General features: G+C 47.0%; 1 protein-coding gene across 3 annotated transcripts in view; it reads left to right on the top strand.

Moving 5' to 3' along the window:
• The window catches only part of SLC35B4 (solute carrier family 35 member B4), a 188,665-nt gene that overhangs the window by 105,082 nt on the left and 62,136 nt on the right, over positions 1 to 21,447 (top strand). For all 3 annotated transcript variants that reach the window (XR_013607529.1, XM_078677493.1, XM_078677489.1), the window contains exon 4: positions 6,511 to 6,560. Coding sequence is in view for 2 of the 3 variants with exons in the window: in XM_078677493.1 (XP_078533619.1) it covers positions 6,511 to 6,560 (50 nt within the window). In the remaining variant the exon portion in view is untranslated. The remainder of the gene's footprint in view (positions 1 to 6,510; positions 6,561 to 21,447) is intronic.

The following is a 21,447-nucleotide window of genomic DNA, read 5'->3' as shown; positions in this document are numbered from 1 at the left end:
AGGAGGATGTACCCTCTTCAGTAGGGTCTCCGAAGTCGTGCTCCTCATCATTAAGGTCGAGGACATACTCGTCGAGGAATTCGGAGTCATCCGAACCAATATCGTCATAGCTATCATGAGCATCGGTTGAGCGTGTGTCGCTTTGGACACCTTGTTTCTTTGTGCCGCTAAGGACACCCACACTGCTTGAGGTGCGAAGACCTCCTTCATTCCTTGAGGTGCTAAGACCTCCTTTATCCGATGAGGTGCAAGGACCCCCCATGCTCAATTCATTATAGTTATTCTTTTTTAGTCTCTTACCCCGGGCTGAGCCGTCTTCTTGAGGGGGGCGCTTGGAACTAATGATCTGAGCGAGCCCCTCCCTCAGACAGCTTTTCATCTCCTTCTGGAGTATTTTGTTAAACTGGATACTGGCCAGATCCTGGGAAGGGGCCGAAGCCTCCTCAGAACCTGAGCTAGACATGGGACTGATATGCTTTTAAAGGGGAATAAAGTGGAAAATGACAAGCTGAAGGTCGATATTAGGTATGGCAGGAAATCGCCAACAATGTGCTAGCTGAGGCACAACAACGTGTTCCACCGAGAAAGGGACTCGGATAAAATATTCCCCGTAAATTATAATTATTTCTGTGACAAGAAAGTACCTAGACGCGTTAATGTGTCAACTGCCGCTTGCGTTAGAGAAACAGCGCGAGTAAGGCAGGGGTTGCTATGGGCACGCTGTCACAACCTTGCCGGCGCGTGCGAGGTAGAGGAAAGGCCCTTAGCAACATGACGACGCCGCGTCGTTGTTGCTCAGGGTCATTCCTCTAATGCGCCACAGCCTCGCGCTGCCGAGCGCGGGGAGGAAATGCAACCGCCAAGGGGGATCAGTAAAAGAAGGTGAGGGTAACTACCTTCGCTTGAAACAACGATGGTCATCGCCAAGGGGAGACGCGCTAAGCGCGGAGAAAGTGGGGAAAAAACCGGGCCGGATGGTTCCGTGAAACGGGAGACGGAATAACACAGACAAAGTAAGGACATTGAGGAAACCGCAAATAGGCGTGCGGGGGGGGGGGGTTTGCGAGGAGGGAATTTCCATATATTGGAAATTGGTAGAGGGAGGGTGTGTAGGTTATGGGGGAGGGAAACTGTCACACCATAAATACACACTCATACTAGGGTCAAAACCCCACAAGGTTATATAATAAACCATTAAAACACTATAAGCAATATACTAAACCATTAAAGGCTAGAAAAAAACATAGGTAATCAGAAGAGTATAAGAGTAGACTTATCTGCTTGGGAGCCGCATTTAAAAGAGGCTGTGTGTTGTTGGCTCATGGCTCTTAGCTGTTGCCTTTGTTCTATTTTGGAACTGTTATATTGTGATGCGGCTGCTGGGATCTGCATTAAAGATTTATGCATAATGTAGCCTCCGGTCTTGTAATGAAATTGAATCACTACAAAATGATAAAGTTTGGCAGCAAGCAATGTAAAAAAAAGAATAATTTTTTTACTACGATACAGTGGCATTTATAAACCTATTGCACTTATGTTGCAGATTTTATATGCATAGTCTACTATCTAGGCGAAAAATTTATCAAATTATGAAGCATTCTTCTAGACGTACACAGGACTATCTCAAATAGGTGGGTATTCTACAAGCTAGTTAAAGCCATGGAGTCATAGGTACACTAATTAACAGAAAACTGGAGGCTGACCAGCCAGTCGAGAAGCACCTGCCCAATGATGAAGCATGACATTACTAGGATGTGTGAGGGCAGCGAGAAACAGTCTTGTTAACTGCCCCCTCTCTGATCTGTCTAAAATCTTTCTCAAGAACAGTGACCACCCCCCTACTATCTTGATTTTATCAAAACGTTACCCCAGGGCCTTGACCTTACTCTTTATGAATTTGTTATCACCATCTCGCTCCTTAAATATGCCCAGGCCCCTTTCAGTGACCTTTCCTTGAATCAAAGAGCACTCTTTGAAGTGTACTGAAAAGTTTGGCTCTCCTCCCTCCAGTGTGCGTCCCACCCAACTCAAACAAATTGCAGCAATTTACAGATCTGTCTGGGAGATTCCTCTACATCATCACGCTACTGCAGTAATTCCAAAATGGAACCCAGAATCGTCCATGTATTGTAACAATCTGAAAGAGACATGTTAGTGATAGATTCCTTACCTTAGAATATCCAGAGGCATCAGACTGGATCAGGAAATTTTTGCTTAGGAGTACCCCTGCGCGTCAGTAGGTGGCCTCCTGTGGCTCCGCGTCCGACACTGGCGTCGTCAGCGCCGAGATGACGCCACAGAGAGTACTTAGACGCCACCCTTGCGTCCTGATGTCAGTTCTTTCTTTTTCCGTGCAAGTGAGCGCAGATCCGGATTGAGCAAGTACCTTAGTCATTTTTTAGACTGCTATTTTGAGACTTTTGTCTCCCCTTTTTTCTCCTGGTGCACGTAGGGATGCCCGGCTTTAAGTCCTGTGGGGACTGTTGCCAGAATATGTCGGTGGTGGACCCCCACGATATTTCCCTCTACTGCCTGGAGACCAACTACGACTCCCGGGACTGTGGTGCCATGGCCTCCAAGGCCTTGCGGGAGCAGCTTAGGAAATTGCTGCAGGTCCGGCATTTGTCGCTCTGCCGCTCTGGGTCTGAGGGCCGTTCCCGGGACCGCTCACGAGACCGGAGCCGTCGCTCCTCGGGCTCCAAGTTTTCGCTCTCCAATGTCCCCCTGTCGCTCCTCTGAGGCAGACGAGGGGGACAGGGGCCTCGAGCCTGTGGCTCTTCTGGAGCCTGGGAGTCCTGCAGCCTACCCACCATACCCGGATCCGTCCGTGACTCCTGAACAGGTGCAAGAGTTCCCGGCTGCCATGGACCGCCTTTTTAGGCCTCGGGCTCCCGCTGGCGCGCCTTCAGGCCCTGCGGTCCCGTGTCCACATCCTGTTGGCCCGGCGGCTCCGCCACTGGCTCCAGCCCTGGCACCACAGGATCCTACGCTGCTGGCTCCAGCCCCGGCCCCACGAGGTGCAGCGTTGCCGGCTCCGGCGCCAGCGCCGCCTTTGGTGCTGCACTGGGTGCCGTTTATCCCTCCCTCCACGAAAGTGATGGCGGTGGTCGTGGCTCATCTGTGCAGATCAGGGGTTTCAGTCTTTCCCTATCTCGACGACTGGCTGTTGAAGGCGGGCTCGCCCCGGGCAGTCATCACCCACCTCCAGACTACAGCCGACCTCCTGCACTTGCTGGGGTTCTCCATCAATGTGCCGAAGTCACACATGAGTCCCTCTCAGAAGCTCCCCTTCATCGGAGCAGTTCTGCATTCGGCGTTGTTTTGGGTTTATCCTCCCGAGCAACGACTCCGGGATATTCAGGCTATATTTCCGATCTTTCGGCCTCTATCCTGGGTTTCGGTCAGGATGACACTCCGGCTTCTGGGCCTGATGGCCTCCTGCATCCTGCTGGTGAAACATGTCAGATGGCATATGCGGGTTTTGCAGTGGGACCTGAAGTTCCAGTGGGCACAGCATAGGGGCAACCTGTCAAATAATGTCCAGATCTCATAGGGCCCTGCTCAACAATTGCAGTGGTGGCTCACGATTCGAGATTGAGTCAGTGGCAGATCCCTCTCCCTTCCCCAACCGGAGCACACAGTGGTGACAGATGCTTCCCTCCTGGGATGGGGAGGCCACTTGGGAAGAGGTGGAGATCAGAGGCCTCTGGTCTCCGGCGGAGTCCCGCTCCATATCAAACTTCTGGAGCTGCGGGCGATCCGTCTTGCGCTGAAGGCATTCCTTCCCTCTGTCCGGGGAAGTGTAGTGCAGGTGTTCACGGACAACACCACCGCCTTGTGGTATTGCAGTGGGGTCCTGGACCCTATGTGAGGTGGCTTTGCGACTCTGGACATGGCTGGAACATCAAGGCATTACCTTGGTGGTTCAACACCTGGCAGGTTCTCTGAACGCCAGGGTGGACAAACTCAGCCGTCGGTGCATAATGGATCACGAATGGCATCTGAACTCGGACGTGGTGCAAGTCATTCTTGTGGCTCCGCACTGGGCTCGAAGAGTATGGTATCCCGAGCTGCTCAGTATGAGCGTTGATCACCCGATCCGTCTGCCTCTTCGGGAGGATCTTCAGTCGCAGCAGCAGGGGACGGTCCTCCACCCGAACCTGTCCAGTCTCCACCTCCATGCGTGGAGGTTGAGCTGCGGCAGTTGACTGCTTTCGACCTTCCTCCCGAAGTCTGTGATGTCATTCTGGCAGCCAGGCGTCCCTCCACTAAAACAGTATTCGCCTGCAGGTGGAACAAATTTGTGGCATGGTGCACAGCAAAGGCTGTGGATCCCCTTTCTGCCCCTCTTTCTGAGGTCCTTCTGTTCCTTCTATCCTTGGCCCAGCAGCGCTCTGCTCTGGGAACTATCAAAGGTTATCTTTCGGCCATCTCTGCCTTTCTACGGCTTCCAGATCAGCCTTCCCCAGTTGTTAACCATTTCCTCAAAGGTATTACACACACATTTCCTCCTGTGCCTTTCATCATGCGTCAATGAGACTTGAATCTTGTCTTGACGTTTCTGATGTGCGCTCCCTTCAAGCCCCTTCATAACTGTCCCTTACATCCTCTCACCTTAAAGACGGCTTTCCTCTTGGCTATCACCTCTGCCAGAAGAGTGAGTGAGCTCCAGGCCTCCTTTCCTTTCAGTTCATCCAGACAAGGTGGTTCTAAGTACCCAACCTTCTTTCTTGCCAAAGGTTGTTACGCCCTTCCACATCGGGCAGACCATCACTTTGCCCACCTTCTTTCCGCCTCCGCATCCTTCCAGGGAGAAAGAGAAGCTCCACCGTCTGGGCCCAAAACGTGCGCTTGCATTCTATCTGTAGCGTGCACAACAGTTCCGGGTGGATGATCAGCTCTTTGTTGGCTACATGGGTGCCAAAAAAGGTTGGGCCGTGCACAAATGGACCATCTCCTGGTGGGTCATTCTGTGCATCAAAGCATGTTACTCCTTTGCCAAGAAGGAGCCTCCTGTGGGACTGCGTGCCCATTCGACCAGGGCAACTGCAGCCACTACTGCCTTGGGCCGTGGCTTTCCCTTGGAGAACATTTGTCAGGCAGCTACGTGGGCCTCGCTGCACACGTTTACAAAGCATTACTGCCTTGACAGTCAAGTCCGGGGAGATGGCTTCTTTGGACGTTCTGATCTCCGTGACTTCCTGGTGTAATTTTGTTTGCAGACCCTCCATCGGGGTTGGTATTGCTGGGGTATCTATTCTAAGGTATAGAATCTATCACTAACGTGTCTCTTTCAGATGCACAAGTTACTACTTGTGTAACGATATATCTGTAAAAGACATTAGTTTGTGATAGATTCCTTACCACCCCACTCATCCTGCCCGTTCTGCAAACTGATTACTAGGGTTAAGGTCATCCCCTTTTAGGGCCCTAGTTTTATGCACTAATGTTCAGTATCTTGCATGGCTCTGCGTACCTGGCTCGGAAAGTCGTGTACAGAACTGATGTCCGAGCGCATGGTTGGTGCCTAAGTACTCTCCGTGATGTCATCTCGGCACTGACGACGCCAGTGATGGACGCGGAGCCGCAAGAAGCCACCTACTGACGTGCAGCGGTACTGCTAAGCAAAACTTTCCGGATCCAGTCTGACGCCTGGGAATATTCTAAGGTAAGGAATCTATCACTAACTAATGTCTCTTACACATATATCGTTACACAAGTAGTAACTTGTGCTTCACAAGCACACATACACCCAGCACATGCATACAACTATTACGCATTGCAGAGCGCTACACATTTCCTTGATGTAGGACAAGGGTGAGTTAAGCTCACAGCAGCAGAACATTACATGAGTGAGCCTGTGAGCCTCACTCCAGTGGCACAGAAAAAAAGGCCTCTTCACTTTAACTGATCACTACACGGTATGCTGCCACCACTGCGATCATCCTACTTCGCTCCTGGTAAAGCCACTAGACTTTCACCAGTATTAGCGTAGTGCTTTGGGTGCCCTTCCTGGACTAACAAGACCGCAATCCGTGAGGCAGACCTGTGCCATGGTGCATACACATGATCTTTGTACGCCCAAGATAAACCAAAAATCCCCACCAGGGATCCAGACATTGTTGGAGCTGGGGCACTCGGGGCAGGGGTACACGTCAGTCACCCTGGGAGGGACTTTTCCATTCCAACAGTTCAGGCGCTCAGCCTTCTGAGGTCTCTTATATACCTCATTCTACATTTAATGTCAGTTTTTCAAATTTTATATTGTTTCCACTCATCTGCGTTTGTATTTGCTGGTAATTTTTACCTGTTAAAGCATGTTTGGGTTCGTCGCCTCTCCAGTCGCCAAGTGGTACTCTCCTTTATAAATGCTGGTGTCCACTTCTGCTCCTGGAAATGTGCACTTCTGTGCCACGTAGACGTGGTGTTCAGCCACTGTAAAACACTCCATTTCTAAGGGGGTCTTCTATATCTGAATCTAAAGCGCGCGTCTGTCTTTATCTTTCACAGGGGTCTTTAATAGCAAGCATGGTTCTAGGGATCATCATTTTGAAGAAAAGGTAAGACGCTCCTTTCGTTTAAAGTCACAGCTGGAATATTTCATGTCTTTTGTTGTCATAAGATTGTAATGGATTTAACACAGAAGGAGTCTTGATTAAATTAGAAAAGGTAGAACGTATCCTCCATTCTTAAAGCAATGGTCGTTTTGCTGTGAAATGTTTAGGGTGGACTTTTCAATATATATTGTGGCAACTCGAATAAATAAAAAAAAATGTTGGCTAATTTTCATACAAAATGGCAGGGTTGGTTTAGTATAAAAAATAGTTTCTTTGCAAAATTGGACGTATTTGTTTAATGCAAAGTCTAGTAGGTAAAGTTAACACAACACATGTTGTATAGTGGCAGGTAGATGTAATGCCAAATGTGGGACGTGTATGTAAAACTCCATTTCAATAAACATTGGTGAATCTTGGTATTCAATGCCCCGACGTTTGTGTCACCACCAGCCGCTTTCATGCTAAACTTTGTGGAGTACCCTTGAGCTAACTTGATCAGGAAATTCTGGAAATGAGCTTATTGTATTAATACCTTACGCACGGATTCTCCAGGTATCTCGCTAACTGAACATGGCAAATGCATTAATGTGATGACTTGTCAGTATTCCCTTATTCACCATCAGTGATTCACTGTTCGTGTTAACTAGGCAAGACTTATTAGTGAATCCTAATAGCTCAAGGTGAACCTCTGTTTTGTATTGCCATGTGGTCGCCATTTTATGATTTGTAGAAATGTAAGGTGCACCAGAAATGAAGTCCGAATCATATAGTCCATTAGTTAGCTTTATTGGTGACAAAAGTAAAAGTGCCTATCAGCCGTTTCGTTCCTTCAACCAAAGGAACTTTATCAGAGCTCAAACAGTCATGTAGAATGTTCTATAATGTCATCCGTGATTGAAACAGTCGGGAAATCACCCCATAATACGGGTCAAGCAAATCCGGTCCCGAATTGTAATCTGGGTCTTCTGTATCCCAAAAATCAGCAAATGAGCCAGTTGCAAAGTAAATTTACATTATAGAACATTCTACATGACTGTTTGAGCCCTGATGATGTTCCTTTGGTCGATGGAACGAAACGCATTGGATGATGGCCACTTTTACTTTTGTCACCAATAAAGCTAACTAGTGGACTAAAGTATGTGATTCTGACTTCATTTCTGGTGAACCTTCCATTTGCCACACTTAATCCCCCCCCCAAAGCCCCAGAGATGAAAAATAAAATGGTAATGAACTACCATTTTATTTCTCATCTCCCGAACCAAGTGTCAGGACAGTGGCTGACCGCTGCTGAATGACGGTGGCAGGTAGGAGGGTGGGCGGGCTAATGTACTGTTTGTGTGCATGTCTTTTTGGCCAGCTGTCTTGCGACTTCCAGCCACACATGCACCCTTTAAAGCTCTCAGCCTAGCTGTCGTATGACAGCTAGGTTGAGCGTAAGTGCAGGTCTCCAGTGCGCTTTGGAGCACTGAGTGACGCCACTCTCTCAAATCAGGGCACTGCTCACATGCTGCCTGTGAGCAGCTCCAGGATTGGGCAAGGGAGTTCCAGCACCCGGTTCCAGTTCTTGCAAAGAAGAGGTCCGCAGCGAGGATGTTGCGTTAGGTACATTTTATTTTATTTATTTTTTATAATATTTTGCACGCGCACCCCCTCCCCATATATGCCAGCCGCCACTGTTTAAATGAATCAAGATTTTTTGGGTGAACCGATGTGCATAATAATGCAGAAGCATTTCAGGTATCTCTGGACAAAAAGGTACATTTAATGTTACTCCAGTATTGGAACTTTCATAGATTCCCATTGCTTGTATCATTCCCCGTCGTCGGACTGGGAGCCTCGGTAATAATAAATATATATATATATATAAATATATACTTAGGTAAATACACCCTAATAGGTGTAAAAAGTAAAAAATTAGGCCTAGTCCTCATTATATTTTGTAGCCTATAGGTGTCCTTATGTAAAAAGACCCAAACTCACATTAGCAACCAATCAGATTAGCCTCACCCTGTGGAACCTTCCTGAGAAAGCTCAGAGCCTTAGATTTTCTACCGCATCGTTGATGACAGGGAGTCTCCTTAGAGCTCTGCTCTAACTTCTACTTTGAGGTACTATTTAAGCTGTTTTTGGCAGGATTCCTTTGAATTTTTACTATGGCTGATAAGGAAAAGAAGAGCCTTTTCAGGTCTTGTGCCACTTGTGGCAAAAAACGACTTTATACTGAGGATAAACACAAGGATTGTATATACTGTTTATACCCTGACCACAAGCCAGAGGGTTGTAAGATATGCAGGATGATGTCTGTTAAGACCCTTCGTGATCGTGAAGGAAGGTTACTTCTTTGGCTTAGAAAGTTGGAAAAGAAGGAGGAAGTGGTTTCTAGTGACGATGAAGATGCCAGATCATCATCTTCCAAGACATCTTTGAAGAGGGGTGTACCATCTGAGGAAGTTACATCTGAACCCCCCTCAAAGGCTATGCATGGGACCTCTGATAGGTCTGGCAAGCCCGGGCCTAGCGAATCTCCTCACGAGAGTGTAAAGGAGAGGGAAAGGCAAGCACCTCAGGTGCAGAAGGCAAAACTGGATGAGGGCTCGGCTGGGCCTTCACATCAGGAGAAAGTTTCTAAGTCCTTCAAAAAACCAACTGTAGAGGCTTCAACAGTGGTCAAAAAAGGCTCTAAAGCCTCTGTGGTGACTTTGTCTCCTCATTCGTCGACGACGACGGCGTCGACGAGGACCTCGACGACGATGCCGTCGACGAAGACTGGGTCGACGACAGCGTCGACGACGATGACTACGTCGACGGTTACCACCTCGTCGACGAAGACAATTCCGTCGACGATGACTATCCCGTCGACGGTGGCAATCTCGTCGACGACGACGATCTCGTCGACGAGGGTGAGCCCGTCGACGATGGCAGTTCCGTCGACGATGACGAACCCGTCGACGATGACGAGCCCGTCGACGATGGCGATCCCGTCGACGGTGAAGTTTATCTCGTCGACAGTCCCGTCGACGACGGTTCAGACTATGGAGATGCCGTCGACGGCAGGTGATAGAGGCGCCAGGAAGAGGAGAATAACTCCGGATATGACTTCACCTAGAAAGGTGTCATCATTACCCCCAGCCCTATTGTTGGACGAGGATGAGTACTCGGAGAATGAGATGTATGGGGATGCATATAGTCCATCTCAGTTGCATCTGAAATACCACGATTCTGACCAGGATGATGAGTACTATTATGGGCAGGAGCCGCGACAACAAAAACAGGTCGCATACCAGGAAACTCAGGCACAACAGGGCACGGTTACAATGCCTATGAGTCTTTTGACGGACTTGAGAGCAATGCTGGAGGAGTATAGAAGCAGGCAAGGGTCGCGACCAGTGGAAGGTCAGGCACATGTTCAGCCACAGGTGATGGCAGTTCAGTCTGTGGCCCCTTCACAGGGGGAAGAAGAGAGGGAATATCCTCGGCAGACACAAGTCCAAGATGATACCTCGGATGAGGATGAACACAACCAGGATCAGAATCCTGATAACGAATGGAACCAGTATATAGCACAGGATCCGGCTTCTCCGGTGCCGGACCCGGTAGATTCACCTCCGGCGGATGTGGGAGGTTTCTTCAGCTTGATGGAAAGAGCCACGGCACGCTTTAAACTAACCATGCCGGCAACATCTACGGATTGTTTTTTGTATGATTTTAAAGAGGCATACCGTAAGACAGTGCGTTCGATTCCCATTGTAGAGCACATTTGGGATGAAGGAAAGAAGGTGATGCAGTCTCCAGCGACAGTCATTCCAACACTTCCACGCTTGGAGAAAAAGTATAAAGCTCCGGATGACAGTCCCGCCTGCTTGATTGGACAACCTAGACCAGACTCGGTCATATCGCAGGCGGCGCAGAAGAAATCACGGAATCCTTCGGCCACCCTCACAACTCCACCAGACAAGGAGGGTAGAAGGTTAGACAACGCTGGAAAGCGATTTTCGTCTATGGCTAGCTTGCTGGTCAGGGCGGCCAATGCCTTGGCGATTCTAGCAAGATACGACCGCCAGATGTGGAGTGATGTGGCACACTATGTGGAACTGCTGGCGGATGACCCTAGAGCCGAAGCACAGAAACTTCTGGAAGAAGGACAACGGTCTTCTTCGGAAATGATTGATTGTGCGATGGACATCGCCACCATTTCTTTCCGTGCTCTGGGCAGCGCGGCTGTTCTTCGACGACAGGGGTGGCTACGAGCGACTTACTTTCGACCAGAGGTCCAAAATAAGATTCTGGACTTGCCCTTTGATGGGGACATGTTATTTGGGAAACATGTCGATGACACCCTACAGGGAATAAAGAAGGACACAGAGACAGCAAGGGCTCTGGGGAACCTACAATATAGAAAGACACCATTCCGTGGAGCGAGAGGAAGAGGCTTCACTTCGCCAAGAGGTGGTTATCAGCAACAGCGATACTCGCAGCAGTCGCAGTCGTACAGACCGCAGTACGGCAATCAATATTATCAGCGACAGTCACAGTCTCAATCGTTCTCTCGTCAGAACGCTCGTGGACGTCAAGGGCGTCAGGGCAAAGACGCTGGCAAGCGTCAATAGCGGCCTCCTGACTCTGCCAACTGTTCCTCCGCCTCTGGTATCTCCAGTGGGCGGCAGGATATCTCAACATCTGAGCAGCTGGGAAGAAATAACATCGGATCAGTGGGTATTGAACATCATCCGACATGGGCATACGCTAGAATTCCAGAAGTTTCCACCTACAAGAGCTCCCCACGCCACTACTTCAAAACATCTAAACCTTCTGCAATTGGAAGTTCAACAAATGCTTCAGAAGGGGGCGATCCAACGTGTTCCCCTATCACAAAGAGGAGAAGGTTTCTATTCAAGATTTTTTCTGATCCGCAAAACAAAACTAAAGTGGCGTCCGATCCTGGACTTAAGGGAGCTCAATACCTATCTCGTAAAGCTGTCGTTTCGGATGATTTCACTCCAGGACATATTGCGCCTCTTGAATCCAGGCGATTTCATGGCTACACTAGACCTGGAAGATGCCTATTTTCATATCCCGATCCATCCGGCTCACAGACGTTTTCTTCGCTTCACAGTGGGCAAGAGTCACTTCCAGTTCATGGTGCTCCCATTTGGATTAAAATCCGCTCCTCGGATATTCACAAAGGTGCTGGCCCCGGTAGCAGCTTTTCTGAGAAGACAGTCGCTGGAAGTATTCCCGTACTTAGACGACTGGCTGCTGAAGGCACCAAGCTTCCAAGAGGCAACAGAAGCAGTGGACACATGCTTGAGCCTCTTCATTCATCTGGGTTTGCAACTCAACAGAGAGAAATCGGTTCTTCAACCGTCAGGTATGGTGAAGTTCTTGGGAGCGATACTCGATACTCAGGTGTGCAAAGCCTTCCCATCGGAAGAGAGACAGATGAAACTCATGTCTTCAGCCGCTTGGCTGCAGAGGAAAACTTGGATGACAGTCAGGATGTACAAATCTCTTCTAGGGTCGATTTCATCCTGTATTCAATTGATTCAGCACTGCAGGCTGCGAATGCGCCCCTTGCAGGAGGAACTGGACCTTCAGTGGAGACAAGTGGAAGGGTCGTTCGACGACAAAGTAACGGTCACCCAGCAGATGAAACGGACGATTTCATGGTGGATGAAGAAATCTCACCTCGCAGTGGGTCTCAGTTTCAGAGCGGCACCGGCTCCTCGCGCCATTACCACAGACGCCTCCCTTCAGGGTTGGGGAGCGGTTATGCAAGATCTCCAGGTCAGTGGCCACTGGACACCAGTAGAACGTCGCTTGCATATCAATGTTCTGGAGCTAAGGGCTATTCGGTTGGCGATGTTGGCGTTCCTTCCAAGGATTTCAAATTCGGCCATCCTGGTGCGTACGGACAACACCACCGCAATGCATTACGTCAACAAGCAGGGCGGCACAAGATCGCAACTGCTTTCTCAGGAAGCCCAGCTGCTGTGGGAGTGGGTGATCTCACAGAACATCACGCTCGTGGTGGAACACCTTCCAGGAGTATGCAACACGAAGGCAGATACGCTAAGCCGCTTGAGGGCAGTCTCACACGAGTGGGAACTGGACAACACAGTGGTCAAGGACATCTTCTCCCGTTGGGGAACCCCAGCGATCGACCTGTTTGCAACACCGAGGAACAAGAAATGCCGGTGTTATGCGAGCAGGGAACACCATCGAGGGTCACTGGGGAATGCCCTTTTGATGTCTTGGTCCGGCGCATTTGTTTACGCCTTTCTGCCATTTCCCCTGATTCCTCGTGTCCTCAAGAAGCTCAAGCTGGACAAGTGCAGGATGATACTAATAGCGCCTGCCTGGGCTCGCCAGTTCTGGTACACGGAGTTGCTTCTTCTATCGGAAAAGCGGCCCATTCATCTGCACCCCAACCAGACCCTTCTATCAATGTACAACGGCCAGGTTCTCCACCCGAACCCGAGCTCGCTTCAGTCGACAGCTTGGCTCCTGAACACAGAGAGTTTAAGGATTTAGACATTTCAGAAGAATGCAGGAACATTTTGTCACAGGCACGAGCTCCTAGCACTAATAAGACATATAGAGCGAAATGGAAAAGGTTCTATTTATGGTGCCAGAGAGAAGGAGTGCATCCATTCTCATCAGCTCCGCATCAACTCTTGCCATACATTCTATCTTTGGCACAGGCAGGTCTGGCTCATGCTTCCATCAAGGTCCACTTGGCAGCTATTTCCAGGTACAGAAGAACAAGATCGGGCCCTTCTCTACTATCAGCAAGGATAATAAAGCAATTCCTGAAAGGACTGTTTAGAGTTTTTCCGCCAGTTAGGCCCCCACCTTCGGTTTGGCACTTGAATGTGGTCCTGGTTCAACTGATGAGATCGCCATTTGAGCCAATACATAGGGCGGACCTGAAGTTCCTATCATGGAAAGTGGCGCTTCTTCTGGCACTCACATCTGCAAGGAGAGTAGGAGAACTTCAGGCTTTAACTATCAAAGAACCTTTCTTGCAGTTCAAGAATGATACATTGATCCTACGAATGAACCCCAAGTTCATTCCGAAGGTACCGACAGACTTTCATCTTAATGAACCGGTGGTTCTGAATTCTTTTTTTCCTTGGCCTTCCACTCAGGCTGAGAAGACACTTCATTCTCTGGACGTTCAGAGATGTCTGAAATTTTATCTGCAACGCACAGCTGGATTTCGGAAGACGCCCCAGCTGTTTGTGGCTTTCGGGGCCCCAAGAAAAGGATTTCCTTTGTCAAAGCAGGGAATTTCCAGATGGATATCGAGTGCGATCCGTTTCTGCCACCAGGCGGCAGGCAAGCCGTTGGAAGGACAGGTAAAGGCGCACTCCACAAGATCGATCTCATCGTCAACAGCGCTGTTTGCTGGAGTATCGATAAAGGATATTTGCAGAGCGGCCACCTGGAGCAGTACTCACTCACGAGGCACTACTGCCTGGAGGCGGCTGCAAAGGGGGATTCGGCTGTTGGACAAGCAGTCCTGAGAAATCTCTTCCAGTAAGAGGTGAGCTTTCCTCTCTTCCCTCCTCCTGTTTTTTCAAACATTTCGTTTATTATGCTATGGTTACTGATTTATTGTTGTTATGATGTATAATATCATTGGTTTATAATGGTTCTATAACTATGCACGAAATGTTTGAGGTATGCTAACTGCTATCTACTCTGATACAAGCAATGGGAATCTATGAAAGTTCCAATACTGGAGTAAGAAACAAGTTACTTACCTGTAACTTTAGTTCTCCAGTATTGGTAACTTTCATAGATTCCCATGCGCCCACCCGCCTCCCCTGGGAAAGCTCACTTCTGGGCTAGGTGATTATGTGGCAAAGCAACGGCTACGAAAATCTGAGGCTCTGAGCTTTCTCAGGAAGGTTCCACAGGGTGAGGCTAATCTGATTGGTTGCTAATGTGAGTTTGGGTCTTTTTACATAAGGACACCTATAGGCTACAAAATATAATGAGGCCTAGGCCTAATTTTTTACTTTTTACACCTATTAGGGTGTATTTACCTAAGTATATATTTATATATATATATATTTATTATTACCGAGGCTCCCAGTCCGACGACGGGGAATGATACAAGCAATGGGAATCTATGAAAGTTACCAATACTGGAGAACTAAAGTTACAGGTAAGTAACTTGTTTCTTATCTTTACACAATTGTACGTGTATACAGATTGCCTCTGCGCAAGGCACATGAAAGACTTCTTGAATTTCTACATTATGCACAGTAATGGATAGTGTGGTCACTTTAAGGAACTGGAAAAAACTGACACCGGAATCCTCAGCCCGGTACTGTTGGAAAGTCAACCTCAACTCACCAATGACCCTAACACATTCTAATTCCCTAACTGGGTGGATCTCTGCCGCCTTAGACAACCTAGTCCCCAGGTAGGGTAGGTGTATCCCTGATAAACTCTCGGTCGGCCCCCTGGTTCTCGGAGGGACTCAGAGTAAAAAAAAGTAAATGTAAACAAAAAGAACGTCTTTGGAGGAAAGGAAACTGCCCTTTGGCCAAACTGATCTACAATGAAGCTCTAAAAGAACTTCATAAATTGATGAGGGTAGCTAGAAGAGACTAGTTTGTAAATCGAATTAACACCGCTGAGAACTCCTGCAAAGAAATGTTTAGGATAGTCAGCTTTTTTACTAAACCAATAGCACTAGAAAGTAAGATACCACCGTCACCATTGTTGTGCTGAACTATCAGACTTCTTTAAGGAAAAATTCTTGAAGATCTAGGACGCCTTCACGAACGGATACTATTAAAACTTAAACAATGGAAACCCATGCTGGGGAGCTTTTCTTCTAACTCTCAACAGGAATTCCTGGAAGAGATTCTAAGATGCAAATCTGGAAAATCCATGCCCCCCCAAAACTGTGGAGAGCACTGGCCCACATTATTAATCTCACCCTAAACCACTTATGGAACAGCTCACTTGGCACTAGTATCTTCCTGCAGTCTTGGAAACACGCCATGCTCCTGCCTCTTTTGAAGAAGCCCAATGCTGACCCGGGTGAACTTAACAACTACCACCCATTCTCACTTCTGCCAGCACCTACGAAGATGCTGGAAAAATTGGTCCAATGTCAACTGACCAATTTCATTGACAGATGTGGCATTTTACACGAAACGCAGTCTGGTTTTCGAGCGGGCTTCAGCACTGAGACAGCTCTGCTGAAGGTGGCAGAGTCTATAAGAATGTCGATGGACGCTGGAGACTCAGCCATGTTGGTGCTGTTGGACCTGTCCGCCGCCTTCGATACAATGGATCACCTAATCCTACTTGCCAGGCTTAAAAAGTGCGGGAGTAGAAGGGTCGGCCCTGGCGTGGCTAAAGTCCTATCTTAGTGACCGTACGCAAAGGGTCACTCTTCACCCTTTTAAGTCAGCAGCCAAACCTTTAAGGTGTGGGGTACCACAGGGATTGGCATTGAGCCCTATACTTTGTAACGTATTTCAGGCTCCCCTCGTCTCGCTTATTGCCAAATGGGAAATAAAAGCTATTTCCCTCGCAGTCGACACCCAGCTGGTATTCTCTTTCAAGGACCACTCAGCTAACTCCTTTGCTAAATTTAGGGGATGCCTCAAAGACATCTCCAGCTGGATGAACAGCAATAAACTAAAGCTTAACGCTGAAAAAACTGAGGTCCTGTTTTTTGGCAAGGCACCCCACCTGTTAGCCAACCTGTGGTGGCCAAAGGAAATGGGACTCCCCCCCCCCCCCCCCCCCCCCGCCCCTTAACCTCGGCAAAACCTGGTAGTACAATTGGAATCTGACCTGACGTTCTCAACACAAATACATCACATGGCAGCCTCTTGCTTAGGTATATTGAGAAGCAAGACAAAATTTCCATTGTTCATGCATTAGTGACATCGAGACTGGACTATGCAAATAGTCTTTACCTGGGGCTGCCTGCACATCTGATCAAGAGATTGCAGATGGTGCAAAACGCAACTGCAATTTTGATCAGAAGACTGCCTTTTAGACGTCATATCTCGCCGCACATTAAACGGCTCCACTGGCTACCTGTAGCTAAACGGATCGCATTCAAATCGCGGGACTGTAGCTTTCAGGGTTCTGAGAGGCAACTGTTCCAGCTACATTAGGAAACGTATCCGTCCCTATTTTCAAAATCGCTCGCTAAGATCGAACTCCCAAAACTTGCTCTGCGTACCACAATATGCTAAGGCACGCAATGGGATAGATCCTTCACAGTTGTTATGAGTAGACTATGGAATTCTCTTCCAGTTCAGCTTCGCCTAATTCAATCGGAATCCAAGTTCAGGAAAGCGCTGAAGACTTGGCTATTCAACTAGAGCTAGAATCTCGAGTTGTATTCCTTCCTGCTTGTCTGTGATAGCGGCGGGACACCTCTGTTAGAGGTAGCTGTCACGCTTTATAACTGTGCTTTATTATTATTATTATTATGTAAGAAAGAAGCCTTGAAAATTAAGCACAGTGATCTAAATGTATTAAAAACCTCTTCATCTGTTCAACATCATTATACTAGAACTATAGTACCTAATGCCCAAAAACTTCAAACCCCCTTACACCAACCACTTTGTCTGTATGCACTTTACTCCACCCCATAGCCAAAATATTACCCAGTGGCGTTGTCCCCCTATTTGCATTAAGATGAAACGTAAATACATTCTTACATAACCACCGGCATTACACTCCTGAAAAAATATCTCTATAGATGTTTATTCATGGAAGTTGTAGAATCCAGTAAAGAGACTAGTGTTAGCCTAATTACTAGGGCACACTAAACAACAAACTGGACACTTTAAGGGATGCATGATGAAAACTTCAATCAAAAAGATTACAGATTGAAATCCATGCCCTACCTTCAGTCCAGCAGGTGCCTGATCCCCTGAACCAACCAACTTGTAGCCTCCAAAGATATGCCTACTTAGGACATTGTATTTAATCGGAACCTGACTTTTAAAGCTGGGCATCAACCAATGTTGGGCATGGTTCATTTTGATATTGACCTGTTTAGTGTTTGGGGATCCTCAGGAACAGCAACACCCAGAATCTCACTTTCCAGTAGCACTGTCTCTGGTAAACTAAATTAACCCAGATGGAAAGAGTGGCTAGACGGGAGAATGGGGGGAGGTTGAAATGGTGGGTACAGCAAGGAAGTAGACCAGAAAGAAGGGTTTTTTAGGTTAAAAATGGTACACAGAATGAGATGCAAATCAAACGCATCAAACGTAGTACGCATTGCATCATAACTCGAGCATCAGGCAACATAGTGGTAACAAATTGCTCTATGAATGTATTGTTAAAGTAAGCACAGATCATTCAAATTGCTGTATGCTCACACATTATCACTATACAGGCCAAGGCTTAACATAATTATACACAAATAATCGTTTTCTCACATGTCACACTTAACAGCAAAACAAAGTGGCTGTTGCCAACAAGGCACCATAGCCACTGACGTAAGAGCGTAAAGAAAAGGAACACCCTTTAAAGATTAGCTGACATTTAGATTATACCTCAGCCCCCGCAACTCTTAATTCCAAAATAACGTCAAAAACAGAATATCAGCTTGTTCTAGTCCCTTCCTTGAACAGGAAAATGCTGAGAGAGCACGGAGTATTTAATGTCCAAGCAGGCATTATTGAAAAGTCACTAATGCAGTTCGATACTGCCCGTATTTATGTCACGAATCGCGGGAATCCCTGCGAATGTGGAAGCACTCTGGAGTGGAGACCCAACGCCTCCCGCGAACCCTGGACCGGCAGACCAGGAGTGCACATGAGAAACACCTGGTTACAAACAACTCAAAAGTCTCCATAAACCACACTGGCGATCTGAAGAAAACGGCACAAAATTCTCTCCAGACTTGTGTCTGCCCGGACTCAGACTTCTCAAACACAGCAGGAAAGAAAACTATGAATAGCAGGCATGATTCTTCAGTCCCTTAAACCTTTGTTGACCAATGGGAACAAAGGTTCAATTTTATCCCCTACTACACGTGTCTTGCAATCCAGGAAACACATAGTGACCATCTTGGAGTGGAGTGTTTCCTATGATATTCTCTTCCATCTCTGTTATTTCAAGCTAAAACTCTGCCACCATTTTCAACCCACAGCCAAATGTTGTTTACCACATCGGGAAGTTATAGGACTGATCCCTCTGGTTCCCTTCAGCAGTCATATTGAACACAGGATGGATGCTCACACAGGAACTCATGATAGCACTCACCCCTCCCCTTCTCTGCCCCCCCCTCCCCCTCCAAGCCCATTCCGCGTGAGTGGCAAGGCCATAAAGCAGTGAATTAGTCAGGGCGCTCGGATTGTATGGGCTGGTTCCCATGAGTCATTCTCCAGTCCATAAACTGCACAAGAGACCAAATACTGTATATGTCTCTTCCTTTTTCACGTGTCTTTAATTTCCTGTACACAATATTCAGGAACTACATTAATGAAAACAGGAGGAGGACGTGGTCTTGCTTTGTCAGATGCAGCTTTCAGTAAAAAGGTATGGAAGGCATGATAAACCTTCATCGAGAATGGAAGCTGTAGCCAAAAGTAACGAGATTGATTTGTTGACTGATCTTTAAGGGTCCTATGAATTTCGGTTGGAACCCATGTTGTACCTTAAATTTCAGGTTTCGTTTTGATAACCGAACCAGATCACCCTCTGTGCAGGTGGGTCCCGGTTTCTTTTTTCTTTTTTAGATCATCAAACGTTTTGTACTGCGCCTTAGCATGAAGGACTTGTTTCTGGGTTTGTTAGCAATTCGATTTAACTCCTGATTATGCTTTGTGTCATTCTTTAGGTGGCAACAACAATGGTAAGTATTGAGGGTGGTAACCATAGTTAGCATAAAAGGGTGAAAAACAGGTCAATGAACGAGACACAGTATTGTATGTGAATTCTCCAAGTTAAAGCATGTCTTTTCACAACTTTTGGGTGTCCTGGATGTACCAATGGAAATATTGGTTCATGCTTTGTTTAACACACTCAGTTTGTCCATCATTTTGAAGATGGAAACTAGTAGATAAACACATTTTAATTGCGAGGTGGTTGCACCAAGCCTTCTAAAAATGGGACGTAAACTGAGTTTCTCGATCAGATGTAATTGTCAGAGGAAGGCCATGCAACTGAACAACATGCACCAACTGTATCTGAGCGACCTGGGGAGCTGAAGGAATTCCGGGCAAGCAAAAAAAATAAGCCATCATTGATTAACGGTCAACTACTACCATGATGGTACTATATCTATTATGAGCAGGCAACCCCACAAAGAAGGTGACCGCTGTATCTTCCCGCATTCTTTTGGGTGTGCTTAACCCCTTCCACACTCATGACGAGCTGGGCTCGTCATGAGGTAGCCTCCTCGCACGCTCATGACGAGCCCAGCTCGTCATGAAACAATGGGAATCAACAAATATCAGCACAGGAGGGGAATATGCTGAGCATCGATGTGGTTAATGGGAGAAGTATCCCTTTCAATCGGGAGTAATCTGCCTTAGCTTGCACACATGTATCATATTTGTCCACATACTGCATAACATAAAGTGAGTGCATAGACCACCAACAATGTCGTTTGACTATTTCTTAGCTGTACCTGGATGGCCTGCCCTAGGGGAGTCATGACACCATTTAATTGCCTGGATTCCCAAGGAAAGGGTAGGAGCATATATTTGAGCCTCATGGAATGGCAGTCATTCATGGATCTTTCTGCAAAGTTCTTTTGACACCTACTTGGCCAAGTCAAGGAAGGGATCTCCTTTTGTACCTCGTTAAGGAAAGTTTGAATATTTGTGGCTCCTATCACATTTTGTGAAGGAATGATGGAGGTGCTGACTTAACATGGAGGATTTCTGCTTCTTTGGAACATCTACACAAGGAGTCTGCTTTCTTATTTTCTGATCCAGGCCGATATGTCACTACAAAGTCAAATTCAGAGAAAACTAAAGACCTTGGCAACTGTCTAGGCAATAGCGCCTTCACTGATTTAAAAAAACAGTAGGTTCCTATGGTCGGTAAATACGGTGACTGGAAACTTAGTCCCTAGAAGATAGTGCCTCTATTCCTGAAAGGCGGTGCTGAAGGGCAATAATTCTTTTTCTGAAATGGTGTAATGCAATTCGGCAGAACAACTTCTTAGATAAATATTCTACAGGGTAAAGCTGACCTGTTTCAGAGTGTCTTTGAGACAAAATCACTATAGCGGAATTTGAAGCATCGGCTTTAACTACAAATGGGTTCTCCATGTCAAGGTGCCCCAACACCAGTGCAGAAATAAAAGTCCTTTTCAAATTCTCAAAGGCTGCATTTGCTTCTGATGTCCAGGTGAAAGTATTATTCTTTATCAGTAATTTAGTGATGGGAGCCACAGTATCTGAAAAATGTATTTTAAAACAACTGTAGAAAGCCCTGAATTCCAGGGATCTTTGAACATCTTTTACCTTCTGGGGTTGTGACCAGTCTCTTATAGGTTGTGCCTTTCTATCTGACATTGTTCGTCCCTGAGGTGTTATAATAAACCCCATAAATTATATTTCAGAGACATGGAACTCTCATCTAGGAAGCTTACAATGGAGACCATGCTGTCTCAAGGTACACAGAATAGTTTTGACATGTTGGACATGTTCTTTCTCATTGTTAGAGTATATGATGATATCATCAATGCATACAATTACGAACTGATCTAAATAAGCTCACAAAACATTGTTTACAAAAATCAGGAAGGCAACCGGGATGTTGCACAACCTAAAGGGCATCACACAATATTCATATAGCCCTAACTGCATTTCCACTCATCTCCCTCCCTGATTGTTACCGTATGATTCTCTCCTCTGAAATCCAAAGGAATGCAGAT

This window comes from Lissotriton helveticus, chromosome 1_1 (assembly GCF_964261635.1).
Source record: "Lissotriton helveticus chromosome 1_1, aLisHel1.1, whole genome shotgun sequence".
In the NCBI taxonomy this organism is placed as follows: Eukaryota; Metazoa; Chordata; class Amphibia; order Caudata; family Salamandridae; genus Lissotriton; species Lissotriton helveticus.
This window is presented reverse-complemented; position numbering and strand designations above follow the sequence as displayed.